The 17,184-nt window shown below is 32.8% G+C and overlaps 2 protein-coding genes across 2 annotated transcripts; one reads left to right on the top strand and one right to left on the bottom strand.

Moving 5' to 3' along the window:
- The first annotated feature begins 172 nt into the window (after nucleotides 1-172).
- LOC106103655 (importin subunit alpha-7) lies at nucleotides 173-7,195 on the top strand. The gene is made up of 11 exons (XM_013283464.1): nucleotides 173-309; nucleotides 1,032-1,211; nucleotides 1,464-1,676; nucleotides 2,107-2,330; nucleotides 2,721-2,830; nucleotides 3,542-3,695; nucleotides 3,944-4,148; nucleotides 4,612-4,739; nucleotides 4,847-5,010; nucleotides 5,345-5,569; nucleotides 6,694-7,195. Exons 2-10 carry the CDS (start codon nucleotides 1,038-1,040, stop codon nucleotides 5,566-5,568), a joined length of 1,596 nt encoding a protein of 531 aa, XP_013138918.1. The 5' UTR covers nucleotides 173-309; nucleotides 1,032-1,037; the 3' UTR covers nucleotide 5,569; nucleotides 6,694-7,195.
- A 1,587-nt stretch (nucleotides 7,196-8,782) lies between these two features.
- Nucleotides 8,783-15,573, bottom strand: LOC106103654 (venom carboxylesterase-6-like). The gene is made up of 4 exons (XM_013283463.1): nucleotides 15,380-15,573; nucleotides 14,832-15,000; nucleotides 11,174-12,456; nucleotides 8,783-10,885 (listed from the first exon to the last, which is right to left on the bottom strand). The coding sequence occupies exons 2-4, from the start codon at nucleotides 14,979-14,981 to the stop codon at nucleotides 10,672-10,674; spliced, it is 1,647 nt and encodes a 548-aa protein (XP_013138917.1). The 5' UTR covers nucleotides 14,982-15,000; nucleotides 15,380-15,573; the 3' UTR covers nucleotides 8,783-10,671.
- Between the last annotated feature and the right edge of the window lie 1,611 nt (nucleotides 15,574-17,184).

Here is a 17,184-nt window from a genome sequence, read left to right as displayed (position 1 = left end):
AAATTACAAATTTAACATTATAACAAAAAGGAATGTAAACAAAACCAACAAAATGAAGTTTAGGCACAAACAAAAAATTTTGAATTGCCGGGTTTACCACAGATTCAAAATTTCCAAAATCTCATTTTTAATTTATCTGTACTTTCCCTTTTCCTGGCTTGTCTCTTCTCTTATATACTCTTTGTATAATATTCATTTCATGACGTGATTGCTTTGGAACTGAAATACAGAAAATAATTTTTGTTTTCAGCAAATAGATGTTGGATTGACCATCAAATTGTTACAGGAGATTTGTTTTTCATTTAGCAAGTACGTAATCTATTATATTTTGTTTGTAGAACTCTATATTATAATACTATTAGACAATTTAATGCGACAGACATGTCGACCAAAATCCCGAAATTTTCATTGTCCTTTTGCCTTTCCATTGCATTTTTTTTGAAATTTCACGTATTATCTTGATTTTTTTTGCGTCTTCGCATCGAATGTATATCTCTTTGTACTTAGCTTTCTTTTGTCTGATAGTTATAGTGCTAGGTTAAATAGTATAAAAATAACATTTAATAAAATCAACATTTTTATTATTTTACATTTTCATTGTTAATATATAATTTTTTCGATGTTTTTCTCTTGTTACATTTTAAGTAATTACTTAATAATTAAAATATATAGGGCTGATAATTATTTGTTTATAAATGAAATAACATTGAGTTATTTGATAATCTTTAATTTGACTACACACAATAGTGTGGGTCAGTAATCAATAGTAAAAATTATTACATATTTTCAATATTAGCTGCAGCCTCTTTTCTTGTGCTCAATTTAGAACTCAATTGGATTCCTATTTAATGGACTTTTAGGGCATTTGTTGTTTGTTTGTTTGTGTTTTGTGTATTTGTTGTGTGTGTAAAAGTATGTAGACTGCTTACCTGTGAAAAAAAAAAACACTAAGAAACAATAATAAATTAACATTCATGGTTTATTTAAGACCAATTTTTAAAACAATTATGGTTATTTGAAATCACTTGCAGAGAAAGATGTCCGGAGGTCATAAACATCGTTATAAGAATGTGGGTCTTAGTGCTGACGAGCTGCGTCGTCGCCGAGAAGAGGAAGGAGTGCAGCTGCGAAAGCAGAAACGAGAGCAACAACTATTCAAAAGAAGAAATGTAAATCTACCTGCGCCAAATGCTCCTGATATTGCTTTACAGGTAATCTGTCATTGAACCATTGATTTTAAGTGAAGATAGTCATTTAACTGAACATTTGAATGAAAGAGGTTTTCAACAATTTCTCTGCTTGAATAGACTACCAGTGAGTTACTAAGCTTTAAGTTATTTCATAATTTCTATAGGCATATCTTACAAATTGATATTTTTTCATATTTGGTAACAACCATTTAATGTTATTACATATTTAATGCATTTATAAAAGGTGAATTGTTATAAATAAACATATTTCAGGATGATATCAACATTTCAACCTCTGATGACATCACACCGCAAATGGTGGCAGCACTGTATAGTGACAACCAACAGGAACAAATTGTAGCCACCCAGAAATTCAGGAAGCTTCTAAGTCGTGAACCGAATCCACCTATAGATGAAGTCATACAGACTGGAATTGTTCCTAAATTTGTTGAATTTTTAACTAATAGTTCGAATCCAACATTGCAGGTGAGTATTTATGAACATTTAATATAATTTAATAATAGACATATGTTCATAGTGTATTGTTATAACTATTTTAAAGGTTTTTGTGTATTTTTATAATTGTTAAGCTAGCGCTTGACTATAATCTCACTAGATATGAAGTGATATGGTTGAATTCTTTGTTTGCCATCTCCTATTGGAGGTTGTCAACCATTATGGCAACTTAAACTTGGGACTGAGATGTGGTTGATTGTTACACTGTATTTAGTACTAGATTTCGCCCGCGACTCCAACCGCGTGGAGTTAAAGAAAACATGAGTTAGTAGCATATGTGTTTTTCCAGAGTATCTACATATACCAAGTTTCATCAAAATTCGTTTAGCCGTTTATACTACAAACCCTAACATCTATCCAGCCAAACTTTCGTATTCATAATTAGTATGATTGCGTGTAGTTCGAGGCGGCGTGGGCGTTGACGAATATAGCGTCGGGGACGTCGGAGCAGACGCGCGTGGTGGTGGAGAGCGGCGCGGTGGGCGCGCTGGTGGCGCTGGTGGGCGGCGGCGCGGGCGACGACGTGCGCGAGCAGGCCGTGTGGGCGCTCGGCAACGTCGCCGGCGACTCGCCGCGCTGCCGGGACGCCGTGCTCGCGGCTGGCGTGCTGCCGCCGCTCATAGAGTCAGTTATGACACATTTAGCTCCAGTTCTAGTTCTTTAAATAGCTTGGCGACCGAAGGATTCTGCTATGCCACTCTACACCTAAAATTCTGTTCTGTGCAGTGACTGATTTTCGCCAAAATATCTGAAAAATTCTGTAGCTGCAGCGAAATATTCTGTTCTGTGATACTATGGTGATAACATTCGTGGATTTAAAAAAAAAAAACTGAAAACCCAAAAGCAAAATATGAAGGCATTTGTAGATAATTGTACAATTTGTTTGCATAGCTCTGTATGGTCAAAGTGACCATATATTTATTTTTCTATCGGAATCAACACAAATTTTTATTGTTTAAATGTTTTAGTGTGTATACTAATTCCAATGGAAAATAACAATATTTTATCTTACAGGATCTTAAACAAATATACAAGGTTATCCATGACAAGGAATGCCGTGTGGACACTTTCAAACCTCTGTAGAGGTAAAAATCCTCCCACGAACTTTGAAGCTGTAGCTCCAGGTGAGTGATATTAAATGAAATGGCTACATAAGTTAGTGGAAGTATGTTATAATTTATCTAATATAGATTAGTTTGACTATTCACATGACAATTTAGTAGGGATGGGTTTAAAATCAGGCATGAATTTTTTATTCCCATAGAAGTTGGAATCAATAGATTCATAGTTATAACTTATGAATTAAAGAAAAACCACAGTTTTCTAACAATAATAATGACCTGCAGAACCTTTACAAATTAAGAGAGTAAATAAATATTATTACTACAGCCGAGTACAGAAGAGTACAGTACATATTCAAATTGGATTTCGCTATTAATATTGTCATCGCTTAATTCTCTACACTATAATCAATATTAGAATTGTCCTAATATTGGTTCAAAATTAGTTAATAAAATAATAATTTTAGTTATGTTCGATTTTATTTAAACCGAATATCGATAGTTCATAATTGCTATGCGTGTCTTCGTCACTATCATACCTGTCTATTAAGCACGGCATTTGCCTTTATATTTAATTGGATACTTCATATGCGTCATTTATCAAACTAATCTATCTTATGTAGATTACAATGGGCAATGTTTAAAAATGAAAACGATTAATTGTTGTAACAAAAGATTATACAAGTTATTCAGATGTAGGGACTTCCTTTTAACCAATAGGTACTTGTGGTAGGAAGCCCCGCTCTTCCGTGTAACACATAACGTTGGTGTCAGGTATCCCGGTGCTGGCGCGGCTGCTGCACCACACGGACGCGGACGTGCTGAGCGACGCGTGCTGGGCGCTCTCCTACCTCTCCGACGGCCCCAACGAGAAGATACAAGCGGTCATCGACGCCGGTGTCTGCAGGCGACTGGTTGAACTGCTCATGTAATTGTCTTTATTTGCTTTATGAATTACAAAAAAAAAACTTCTAAAATCCATCCATATTAAATCTAACCATTTGCAGGTGTAATATTAGTATGTTTGACAAAATTCTTTGGCTTCATTGCACCTGCTAAAAATGGCTATATTTTTACTCTTTTAATTTCACGCGGGCGAAATCGCAATCTCTAGTTTGTAATAATCATTAGTATAAATGGGTGTTTATAGTAATAACAGCGTTTAACGGTGTTCAGGCACAACAAGTCGACGGTGGTGTCGGCAGCGTTGCGCGCGGTGGGCAACATAGTGACGGGGCACGACGCGCAGACGCAGGCGGTGCTGAACTGCCACCCGCTGGGCAGCCTGCACGCGCTGCTGCGCTCCAGCACGGAGCCGCTGCGCAAGGAGGCCTGCTGGACCCTCTCCAACATCACCGCCGGCAACGCCGTGCAGATACAGGTCGGCACACACAACTATACAGCTGAGGGGTGGCTATGACCAAGGGAGAGGGCGTTGATGAATGGGGAGGGCTATGATCAAGGGGGTGAGATAATCAAGAGAAGGCGAAGATCAAGGGGAAGGGCGATGAATATGGGGGAAGGTCGATGATGAACATGGAAGACGGTGATCAAGGGAAGGGGACTACAAGGGGGACTAGAAGTTATTGTTTATTCTAAAGATAATGCTCATCAATATATAGAAACGCACAAGTCGCTTTTAAATTAATTCATATAATTATTTTACAATTTTTCAAGCTCTAGAAAGGGAGACAGCGGCCCCTTTCTGACTCTTTCCCACGTGATGCCTTCTGGTGGATTTTATGTAAAGTAGGAGTTAATTTAGATAGATAAGATTGATTGAGTAAAGTAGTACAGATAAAACTATTGAATAAAATATATAACATGTATGTTTGTACTTGCAGGCAGTAATAGATGCGAACATTGTGCCGACGCTGATCGAGATCTTGAGGCAGGCGGAGTTCAAAACGAGGAAAGAGGCCGCGTGGGCGATCACTAATGCCACCAGCGGTGGTACCAGGGAACAAATTAGGTAAAACAATCTGTTTTATAGAGTGTCATAGTTGTCAAATTCAGAAATATATTAGAATAATAAAATAATATTAAAATATAACGGTATGAATGAATGTTTAATTTTAGGTATTTAGTGGAACAAGGCTGCATACCGCCTCTCTGTGATTTGCTGACACTAACGGACCCGAAGACGGTGCAAGTGGCGCTCAACGGACTGGATAATATACTGAAGGCGGGACAGCAGGCGGACCAGCTGAACCCATACGCAACTCTCATCGAAGAATGCTTTGGTATGTCTTTTCAACTAAGCTCAGAACCAGTAATAACCTAATATTCCATACAGGATAATATCTAACACTTGAAAACATAATATTTAATATAGACATTGTATTAATTGAAAAGAAATTAAGTTGAAAGCTGTATTCAAAATACTGACTTCAACTATAATTTCTTGAGAAAATGTATACGTATTGATCTGAGAGTTATTTACTTATTTTTATTGTAAATGTAATACACGAATCTTACTTTTTACTAACTAATGCTATAAATGCTAAAATTTGAGTAAAAGCGTGTTTTTTTTACTAAAAAACCAAGAGCAAAATCTAATACAGTGTAATATTTCAGGTTTAGACAAAATAGAATTCCTTCAATCCCACGAGAACCTGGACATCTACCAGAAGTCGTTCGAGATGATAGAGAACTACTTCGGGTCGGAGGGCGAGGACGGCCGCGTGGCGCCCGTCTCCTCCTCCGACCAGTACCACTTCGCGCTGGCGCCCGACCTCGACCACGCAGACCACGCCGTGCCCGCCGTGCCCGCCGTGCCCGCCGCAGGCTTCCACTTCTAATGTCAGTACAATTCTAGAAAATGTCTAAGAAACCAGTAATAAGAAAAAAAAGTTATAACCACAAAGCCAACTAGGTTGCTGCAAGAATTAAAGCAGCAGGAATGAAAGAAAATAACAAGAAGACACCAGTCATTACACACATCTGTACTTATATATGCTTTATTATATAAAAATGATTTTATTAGGTACTACTTTAAATACATTGCATAAGTATAGCTTCTACTTACGTAAAAAGCTGTACCTTTGCAGCTTAATTCGCGTAACATTATGGAAACTTTGTTTTATTGTTTACATCTGTCAAATTTACAATAAGCAATATGCGCATGACGGCGTGTTGAACCAAAATTTATTAGTCTAAAACGTACCTGTAAAGATTATTTTTAATGTAATGTGATTTAATGCCGAAATGTAATCATTAAAAAGTGTTTTTAAAATTTCCTCGCTAAGTTCTAAAATGCAACGCTATTGGTCTAAGCTAGTGTCTTATTTATTATAGCACCGCTGTGTTGCCAATACACAGTTCATTTACGTTAGTTTATATAGAAATTAACTTTAAAATATAAATAAAAATAATTGTACCAGGAATAATGAAAATTAGTCGATTTTTAACTTTTGAAAACTCTGAGAACCAATGAGATACTTTGTTTCTTTACACATCGGAGTGACATCTGAGAGAATGTGATGAATGAAATGTGACGATTGACGTCATGTGTCTCAAGCCAACTCCGGTCGCGTTTTAGTAGCACGAAAATGGTCGTAATTTTATTTTACTATTTGAGCTCAATGGTTGAATTTTTTCGAGTCAATATTTCTGGTTATCTTATTACAAGTAGAATCGTTTAAAAAATAATAATACATGCATATAAAAACAGAATGTAAGTCACATTTAAAAAATCTTTACAGGTATGTTTTATAGTAATAAAGTACACTTAAAAAAAAGTTTGGTCCAATTTGGTGTCATATGTATATTTTCTATTGTTATCTAACGTCAAAGGCTATGGTTGTCATTATGCATTTCAATTTTGTCATTTGCAATGTAAATTTCAACAATAAAATAATAATAATTGAATGCCGATGAAGCTGCACGGGAATAGCGCGTATTCAATATTTATTTTGTTTGTACAGATATTGGCGCGGATAGATGCCCCCATTCCGGTGATATAACCACGCCGGGAGTGATTGTAGTGTAGGCAGGGCGGCGGCGGGCGGGGGACGTAGTGTCGGACGAGCCGGGCCGAGCCAGGCTGGGTCTAGACATCATTGTAGCCTATTTATCGCGTATTTATCGCTAATTAACCTCGCCTCGTTACTTTTGCTTATGTAGATAAAGGCTATACCCATGTATACGGTGAGATTTTATGTAACTAAGGTTTTTATCAAATATCTTGGTGGTTTTATTAGCGTTGTGAGACATTGTAAGAACCTACAGATACGCAGAAGCGTAGTGTAGAATTTTTGACCCGCCAAGATATTTGAATATTACTATACTTTGATTACAAGTTACAACAAAAAAAAGAAATTGATTACTATGTGTATAATGGTGCAGTAAAACTTATTAAGTAAACATATCACATAAATTCCGTGGATTTGTTTATATATTATGAATTTTAGAAATTTTTATTTCAAACATTTCGACAATGTATTAAAGTTGACATTTTATTGTAATCTATTTTGTATGATCCTGACATAAAATCTCATGGTGTAAGAAACAAATAGTTTAATTATTTTATTTTATTACTGTATATAGAATATATTTTGTTTGCATCTGTGAATATGTTTTTAAACATGCAATGTTTATGATATATGAAAAAAAACATTTTTTATTTGTTATGAATTACATTACAATGGGTATAGAGATACGCCTTATTTGAAATTATCGCTTGACTTTTAGTAATGTGAATTTACGATGTGTATTTACTTTTATTTGCTCACTTTACTATCGACCCTAAAACGCTGAATTAGTAATAATATCCAAAATGTAACACCAATATTATTTATTTATATACAAAATGCAATAAAATGTTTTTCATTGACACACACTGATGTTATTGTAACGTAATACATTAATTTCTGTGTTATTTTTAAATACAATTAAATGAGAAATGTATATTTTTTTTATTGTAAACATCCAGTTTGACGTAATTCTATTAATTTAATGGTATTATAAATATTTAGTTGTGATTATAACATACGAGTTGGTTAAAACAGTTGTTTACTATGCAATAAATGTGTATCCAATATTAAAATATACTTAACTCGGAAATAACATTCAATGTTTCTTTGTAGCTCTTAGAACGCTAATTAATTCCTATTTTTATTGTCTGTGCAATATAAAGGCGGAAATACACATGCCGGCTCTTGCCTCCATTTTACTGGTGTGTGTATTTCCGCCCTTATATTACTATGTATAGCTCTTTAAAAAAAATCCTATTTTCTCAAGAAAATCGCGGAAACGGATGAACGTGAAAGCACAGATAATGTGGAGAACCACATAAGGCTTTTTTCATTAAAATATCTTAGGTGCATTAAGACCAATGGGAGTGTGTAGTCATGTTTTTAATTCATGTTGTTTTTACACATTAAAGACGGAAATTGAAAACATATGTACATTTAAAAAAAAAACTTAACAGACAAAATTATTTAAATCTACATTATTTTTTCGCCATTACCACGTACTATTTTTTATGCACTATTGAAAATCTTGTTTTTTTTCTTCTTTAATGTATTATTGTTGAGTCTATATGAAATGTATCAACAATACAATAGACGAGATGTCGCCCGAAAACTTCGTTAGCGCTAATTTGGACCACCCTTATGTCATTTTGACAGCGCGAAATTAAAAGAGCCTATAGTATGGCTGTCTGTCAGCTAACCTTTAGTTAAAGTTGGATTAAAAGAGGCCCAGCCGCCTCGGAGATTACCCGGAACAAACGCGGCTTTGAACAGACAGACAGTAAATTATCAGCAATGATGTATTTACATCATCATCTTCCCAAAATCTGGAATTTATCTTTTGATACCACAAACAGACACTCCAATTTTATTATATGTATATAAGAAGATATTCCAAAATAAAAAGGAAAATTGGTAAAGTTGTAATAAAACTCGATTTCCAAAAGATACAACAATTTATTCAACATATTTTACGTTTAAAAATAACACGTAACAATATCTTATTTACATACATTTTAAAATCTAAACACATAAATGCTCATAGTAAAATAACATGTTAATTTTATGCTTTCAATGTCAAATCTATATAAAATTGTAAATAGAATATGTAAATTTTTGTCCCTGTAAAAGAGTAAACTAAAATGATCAGTACATACGTATTTACAAACAAGACATGAGGTATCAAGTATCACTAAGTAATTTACCACTTTCAGTGTCACCATTTGGAGTTCATCTGCACATGAAAAAATAAAGGCAAAAATGTTTAATAAGGCACAATTATTATTAAAAATAATAAAGCTACCTACATTATTATATTAGTAGCATAGCGCGTTACAATAATAATGCAGTAGTAAAAAAATTAATCTCTAAACATGACAGTCATATAACATCTTGCAACATATGTGTGTATAAGTTTCAAAAATATATAGTTATCTCAGATTTATGAAGAACAAAAGAGATGACGATAAGTTCTTATACTTTCTATGGAATATTTTAAACAAAACGCACGAGTCAACTGCACAGAGATATAAAACATTACGCACACATTACAAGACAAAATATATTTTTAATACTCATGATAAAGTGTTTTAATTTACAGTTCTTGATAACAAAATATCATCATCATCTCTCTTATCCCACTCACGTGGGGTCAGCGCACGTTTGTTTTATCTACCGTAATGGTTCGGCTTATTTTTTAGATAATACGTTTCAAGTAAATTTAAGTATATAAAGTAAAAATTAAAGAAATGCATTACAATTTGTACTTTATTTTATTTATAAAAAAAATTGAGACTTTACAATCTTAAGTGAAACTTCTTGATGGCAAAGTACCGAAATAGTAAAGAAGAGGGCACCTGGATTATTTTTCTAAATATAAATATTATATTGGAAGCATTTTTTTATCTTCATTATTATACCTACGGAGTTTAACTCACAATGTCTCACAAAAAGAACACTATATCTATATCTAATATTTAATAAAAAAATGGAAGACATTATCGTGTTATTCTAAAGCTGAAATATTATTACCATAGAAATATAATCTATAAAAAGAGTAATTTGTACAAATGACGTGTAATCGAGAGTCGATTTTATAATTCACTTTGTATTGTATTATTTTATTAATTATATTTAAATGGCAACACTGGGGATATTTAATTCTACAAACCTCTATAGGTTTTTTCAAATTCGATTTTGTGCTTCTCTCTAGGTTATGAATCTATTACTTATAATTAAATATGTAAAGAAAACGATCTTAAAACCAAACTAGGGATCCTATTACAAAATTTAGTAATTTGTACACAGTATTATCACAACAACGGCGCAGTAATCTGTCAGAAATTATTGTATTATCTTATTTATCATAATCTCTATTAATCACATTGATTTATCTGATATGTGACAAATTTGTAGTAGCAAAGTCATACAATATGAATATAAATATTTTTCCGCCATTTTGCTTTTTTACAATCACAAAACACATTACAAAATTTTTAACCTGTATTGTTTTACCAACTATTTTCTTGACTTTGTATGTTCAAAACGCAATAAAAACAGATTGAATCATTTTTGGTATAACTCATAATAAATGGCACACAGAAAATACACTTTTAAATTATTTTGCGCATTGTTGAATTTAAAAAACCTCATAAAATATAAAATATTTGGAAACTGGAATCATTAAGTTAATTCAGATTTGTATGAGGAAATATTATTTCCAGTTAATGGCACGGTGAATTTGTAATTAATTTCAAAAGTCGATTAAAGAAGAAAAGTCAAATTTTACACTTAAAACTTACACATGACAAAAGACGTAAAGCTTTATTTTAGACGTTTTAGTTTTTGTTCAATACAATGTAGATAGGTATTTTTAAATTAAACTCTAATATAGCCTATTTTATTACTAGGATTTATAACTATGCCATATCATTACATGGCCATTCCGATGTCATTGAAATGTGTAAGTACTTGTAATAACTTGTGTTCCTTGTGAAGTTCGTCCCAGAACGCCATCCGGTCGTAGAAAGGATTCACTCCTTTCGTGAAGTTAGGATTTAAGCTGAGGTAATTTAGCTCGTCCTTGCTGGTAACAGGGTCCCAAGTTATGTTAAGTAATGGATCATCTTCATCGGGCGTTGGATTTCTGTAATAGTGTAATAACAATGTAGTTTCTTATTCTAATTGCTTATGAGAGGTCATGACCTTTTTTTCCTATGACTGTTAGACTTTTTGTACTACTCCTAATAAATTAACGAAATCCCACATTTCCCATAATTTATTTATTAAAAAGTAAAAGCGCATTTTTTCTCATATCCTGTCATTTCCCCTCAGTATAAGCGGTTTATAGATTTGTCTGTTTGAGAATGTAAACAAATCTGACTAAAATGTTTTAAGAGTCAAAAACAATTTTAAACACAAAATAAATAATTACCCAAATTTGGCGAAATTTGTCCACATTTTCCCTATCTTGCATCTCATCAGCATCGAGTCACGATTACCTTTGCAATCGTTGCCTTCTTTTGATTTAACATTAAAAAGAAAAGGAAGATCGGCTGAATGTCCCGCCTGGTTGAAAAAGTTCAGATATTTCGGAACAGTCCATTCCCCGGTGAAGTTTATAATATAAAAATATATAGGAGTTTCAGGCGCGATTTCTTTGTGCATTTTTATCGTGTTATTCAAGTTATACAAAAAATAGTAATCACTCATGATTTGTGTATATTCGTGTTTATTTTCATCTGCTATGCAGTCTTGCCTTTCGTAGTAAAAGTTTAAAATTTTCTGGCCTATTTTCTTTAAGAATACGTTTTCACCCATCGTTTTCAATAGTGACATTCCGCATTTTATATCGGCGTTAATATACAGATTAGTTTTGAGGTAGTCGAAGACACAGGCTTCAGAATTATGAGCGCCGATTATAAATGGCACTTTATTGACCATTCCAGATTTCAATATTAAAACTGGACTTTTTGATAGGAATACCGGCATGCCTTCTAATTCATCTTCAACGCACGGTTTAAACAGACCATATAACATAAATTCTTCAAATTCTACGTAACTTAGTAGTTTAAAACAAGCGCTCATAATTTCTTCTTGCGGTAAATTTTTCAAAATTCTTACAACTTCTGAGGTATCTGTGCTGGATATATTTAATTTCTTTGCTAATCTTAATACGGCTTGTTTAGGTTTCTTGTCTAAAGCCCAGTTGTTTATAGCACAAGCACTTTGGATAATGGCTTTGTGGAATAAACCGGTCGCCATGGGAGATAGCATCATGTAATGCACTATAGACCCACCGGAGCTGGAGCCGAATAATGTAACATTGTTGGGATCACCACCGAAACATTCTATATTTCTTTGAACCCATTGTAAAGCCATAATTATGTCTTTCAGTCCATTGTTACCCGGCGCTACAAAGTCATTGGTGGAGAGGAATCCAAAAGGTCCCATTCGAAACCCATTTCTTACAAATATTACGCCTTTATCGACCAATACTCTTGGGTCCAGCAAAGGGTCGATATTAAAAACAAAGTTAAATGATCCTATCCAGAACATAACCGGCAGTAATTCGCCTGTAGTATTTTTCGGCGCATAAACTTCTAGATAAAGACAGTCCTCTGAACCAATTATTTCATCGAATAAAAAAGATGCTGGTGGTGACGGCTCCTCAGAGCAATCTAATTCTATGTCCCAAGGTTTAATGGGTACCGGAGGCTAAAATATGAACAGGTATCAATAAAAAAGTCGTTTATGAAACAATCAAGTTAACAAAAGTAATAGCGTAAGATTATTCAAATTAAACAAGCGAAAATTTCCAAGTTGAACAAATGAAGTTACCATATTAGTGTTGGACGCATGTACTATGTACTCCATCGAAATATATCGATATCGACTGTAGTTTGGAGTTTGTCAATTTAAATTGTCGTAATATTAGCATTGTGATCTATCAGCAAATTTAGCTTATTACTTTTTTGTGCTATGTCGGACAAATAAAGAATCCAACATTGATAAAAAATTTCGAACATAAAATTGAACCTTGATCGCATATAACAAGTACAAAATGTTTTAGCCTCAACTAGTTTTTCTTTCTGAAGGTTGTAAAAACTAAGTTTAGTTTAAACATATGTTTAATGGTGTATTTCCTCTATTTCGTTAAATAATTGGCATTCATTATCAATAGTGTTTTTGCCACCCAAATATTAATGATTGCAAAATAAATATGTAATGCAATATGTTATGATAAAACTTGTTATTATAAATATAAAAAGCAAAAGTTGTCATAAAAATAGAGGTTATCACTGAACTTTTGTAAGAAGATTGGTTACTCAACAACATGTCATAAAAACTAACAAACTTGAACTTTGCTCTTAGTTATAACAAAAAATGTTTGTATATGATAATGTATGAAAACTTCATCTTAGCAACTATTCTAGAAAGGTTGATAAACTTCAGTTGTTAGCAATGATCCTTTAATGATATATGTTTTTAAATATGATTTGTTGATTATTTGTTACGACTAATACTTGCAATCACGTTCCTACAAGGGGAGAATGGGGAAATGAACACAGCTGCCTATGTATCAATAAAATTGAAATTTTTACTAAGACTTGAAATTAGTCAGTTGACCGCTTTATCAACTTCGCACGAATGGGCCGGCTTGCCCGGTGCCATACCACGACCACACAGAAAACAGGCGTGAAGTGGAAGCAATTCCGCGTTTTGTCTGATGAGTGTGTTGCCAGAGGCCTAATTTATGTCCCTTTTCCTTTCCACCCTTTTCTTAAGAGGGAAGGATTTGAAGTAAAAGTGGATTTGACAGTGGTGGAGACACATAGGAAGGAGATATCCTCTCCTCTGTTAATTAAGGATAGGCAACACATCTGCAATTGCGGATGTTTATGGGCAGCGGTCGCTTTCCATTTTGGTGGATTTAGGTGGCCACATGCTCGTTTGCCGCCCTACATTAAAAAAGTCTATCATATTGTACAACATAGTACATTTGGTACAAATAGCTAGATCACAACTACTAGCAAAAAACAACACAAATGACATTGGTTGTAATGTTCAATGACATAACATCAATTTTAATATAGCTCATTGACAAACAATTGATTTGTGTTCAAGTATCAACTGCCCTCTTCAGTTTGCTTCATTACCAGATATTTTGATAAGTTATCAGTAAAAGGGCTTTAATTTATCATGCCATAATAATTTATGTATGTTTTAAGAATTTGTATGATATGGATATGAGAATCATTTATATAAAATCTAGCCTTCGCCCACGGCATCAACCGCATGAAATTTAAAAAAAACCTGAGTGGCCCATTTGTTCTTCCAGACTATACTCTACATCTTAACCAAATTTCATGGAAATTGGTTCAGCCTTTTAGACTACAAACTTCAACAAACATCCATCTATCTAAACTTCTGCATTTACCATATTATTACAAATACTAATTATTATTATTTCACGGTTTAATAAAATTTTAGCCAAAGATCATCATTAAACAATAAAAGCATTACATTTTACTTTAGGAATGAACTTGATTACAATTATTATCAAAACTGTATTTATAAAATAAATCTATTTAAATCATTAATTCAGAAATTTTCAGTTATAAAAGTTTTATGTTGACAAAATATAGGTGAACTCTTAAGGGACTTGGTATTCAAAATTGCACCATACCACACCAATTACATCTGTGTAGGGATGGTGAACCAATGGCATGTGCCTGGTATAAATGGTAAACAACAATAATTTGGGCATGTCATCTGTGACATTGACATAAAATTCATTATACACTATGAAGCAAATGTGTTAGTACATTATAGAATGTACCCAAAAAAATTCTAAAACATTTGATGCCTTGATGATTTTATGTATATTTACAAAAATTGCACACTAATATATAAGTGTTCTTCCACTCTAGTCCAATATTTATCCAACAATTGAACAAAACATTGACTTATATAAACATTGATGAAAATAAGAATATAGTTTTAAGTATGTTTTGTAATGTTTATTTAGGTTTTTACTGGATGGTAGTATGAAACTTTGTTTAAACAAAATATTACAGAAAACTTCTTACCATAAATCGTAAAGGCCCAACCGGGGGCAGAGCGTAAGGTATTTTCTTAAACCTATAATATGTCTTGTTATCATTTTTCTCAATTAATCCACATATTGGTCCATCTTTAGTTAGTACCCTGTGTATAGATTCTTCCTGTGTTTCCGACATGGCTACAAGCAATGATTGTCTAGAAAGGTCAAAATTTATTATTATTTACTTAGTATTATAATAACCACTCAAGATAATTTAATTGTTTACAGAACACAAGTTCAGATAATGTTTCTAGATAGTAAGCATTTACAACAGTAACCTCTAAAATCAGAAAACTTTCCAAGATACTTAATTTAATAAATGATAAGGAATCTCTCATATAAATCGATTTTACAATTTTGCAGTAAATTAAAAAATAGCATTTTTCTATAGACATGAAGATAATTTGAATTAAAAGGTATATGAGTTATAAAATAATTAAAAGTGATCCAGTAAATAAACTTCGTTTAATTTTTACACGCGTATATATCCAGTTTACATTTCCTAAAAATTGTAAAAATAGAATTACAACCTACCTTATTTTTATTAGAGTTTTTTCATTGTCAGAACATCAATTTCATTTATAAAATAGTTATATAGTTTATTTTTATACATTTAAGTCATGTTTATCTTGCATTTATCATGTCACTTTATCACTTTAAACCCTTTTTTAAATAATAATTAATCGCTCTCGTATCTTGTCGATTCGGCAATCCACGAATTGATTGATTTAATTCCATTCATTCATGTGTCAATGTCATTGCAAATGTCAAAGAGCATAAAATACAGAATACAGAATTAAACAACAGATTATAATTTCCAGTTTTTTTTTTAGGGATATTTTTTATTTATAAAGGTGAACAGCAAACATGAACAATTTTATGATCACCGCTGTCCTAGAAAATTTGAAGTAATGTCATAGTAAATCACGCGTTTCGTGCTGCATATATTTATTTGCTTGTGCAACTACTACTGAGTGCATGCATGTTTTTCTTTTTACGTACTATTAAAAAAAGAAGAACACTTTCTCTTCCTGATGCGTAACTAAAACAAGCACTGGCAGCATGTTCACTTAAGAGTGCCACGTAAATATTAAATTATTTATGAAACAAATGTTCATTAGTTAGTGGTTTTGTAATTTATAAAAAGAATAGGGTTTCAAAAGCAAATTGATTTTAATGCATTATTGTATTTACATATTTTTTGGTACATGTTATGCGTTTACACTTTTTTTAATGAGCATGGTATAAGAATTCATTTGTTACAAGGACAATGTTTGCAACTTTATTTTCTTACTTTTGTTTGGTCTACTTCGTGATCGTAAAAGTCTCTGAGTAATTGTTGATCTAGTACCGCTTCATCGCAATATTTCATCTTCAGATAATACGACATACGTATTTCGCGAGCATCCTTTGCCAACATTTCTTTGAATGCCGGCGTACTGATCAGATTTGCGAAGAATTTTCGATTACTTGTGAAATCGGGGCTAGAACCCACAGTTGTTTTCATTGGGTAGTTCACATAGCCATATAAATTGTCCATTATAAAGCTGTGAAAGCAATAAAAATTAATTATTTTTATGCCTATATTTTCTGGTTATGAGCATCTTGAAAGTGACAGGAATAGATTTTGAGATAATTAGGAAATTTTGTTTGCTGCACATTCATTATATGCTAAGCGACGTGTGAATTTTGAAAATTGAGAATTGATTACGAAATAATAGCGCCCTTACTGCGCGGTAATTTAGATATATTTCATTTTTAAAATCGAAAAGTAAGAATCGTTTCGTTAAATAATTTTTCTCATTTCTCTCGATATCTGCGGCTTATTTACTTATAGATAGCAAGCAGTCGATAAGCTTTCATTTGGGTTGCACACAGTTGACGATTTCTGGCTGTCATTGTTAGATCTTATCTCATTGTAATATATTTTTTTATTAATCATAATATGAACGTTACTTACTGTTCGTTTGGCATAAAAGTTTCCACGCACTGTTGGAACATTGCATAAAAATCATTAGCGATACCAAATGCTATCGAAAAACCAGTCAGAACTCTGTAATATTCAAATGATAATATTTTAACGTTACATTAATATTAAAAATCAAATAAACAAAAACCATCACCTTTCATCTATTGGTTTTATAATGGTCGGTGATGCCAAATTAAATAATTTGAAAGTTGTTAAAATTATAAATAATCTTATTCGTGCCATGTTACCATTTGGCATACAGTGTGTTTTACTATACCCGTCACTACGTAACGTTAGTGTTGTAAACATACAAAAGGCAAAAGAAAATACTAATTTTTCAATTGTTTTTATTTCTTGTTATTTTCACTGG

This window comes from Papilio polytes, unplaced genomic scaffold (assembly GCF_000836215.1).
Source record: "Papilio polytes unplaced genomic scaffold, Ppol_1.0 DF823731.1, whole genome shotgun sequence".
Taxonomy (NCBI): domain Eukaryota; kingdom Metazoa; phylum Arthropoda; class Insecta; order Lepidoptera; family Papilionidae; genus Papilio; species Papilio polytes.
This window is presented reverse-complemented; position numbering and strand designations above follow the sequence as displayed.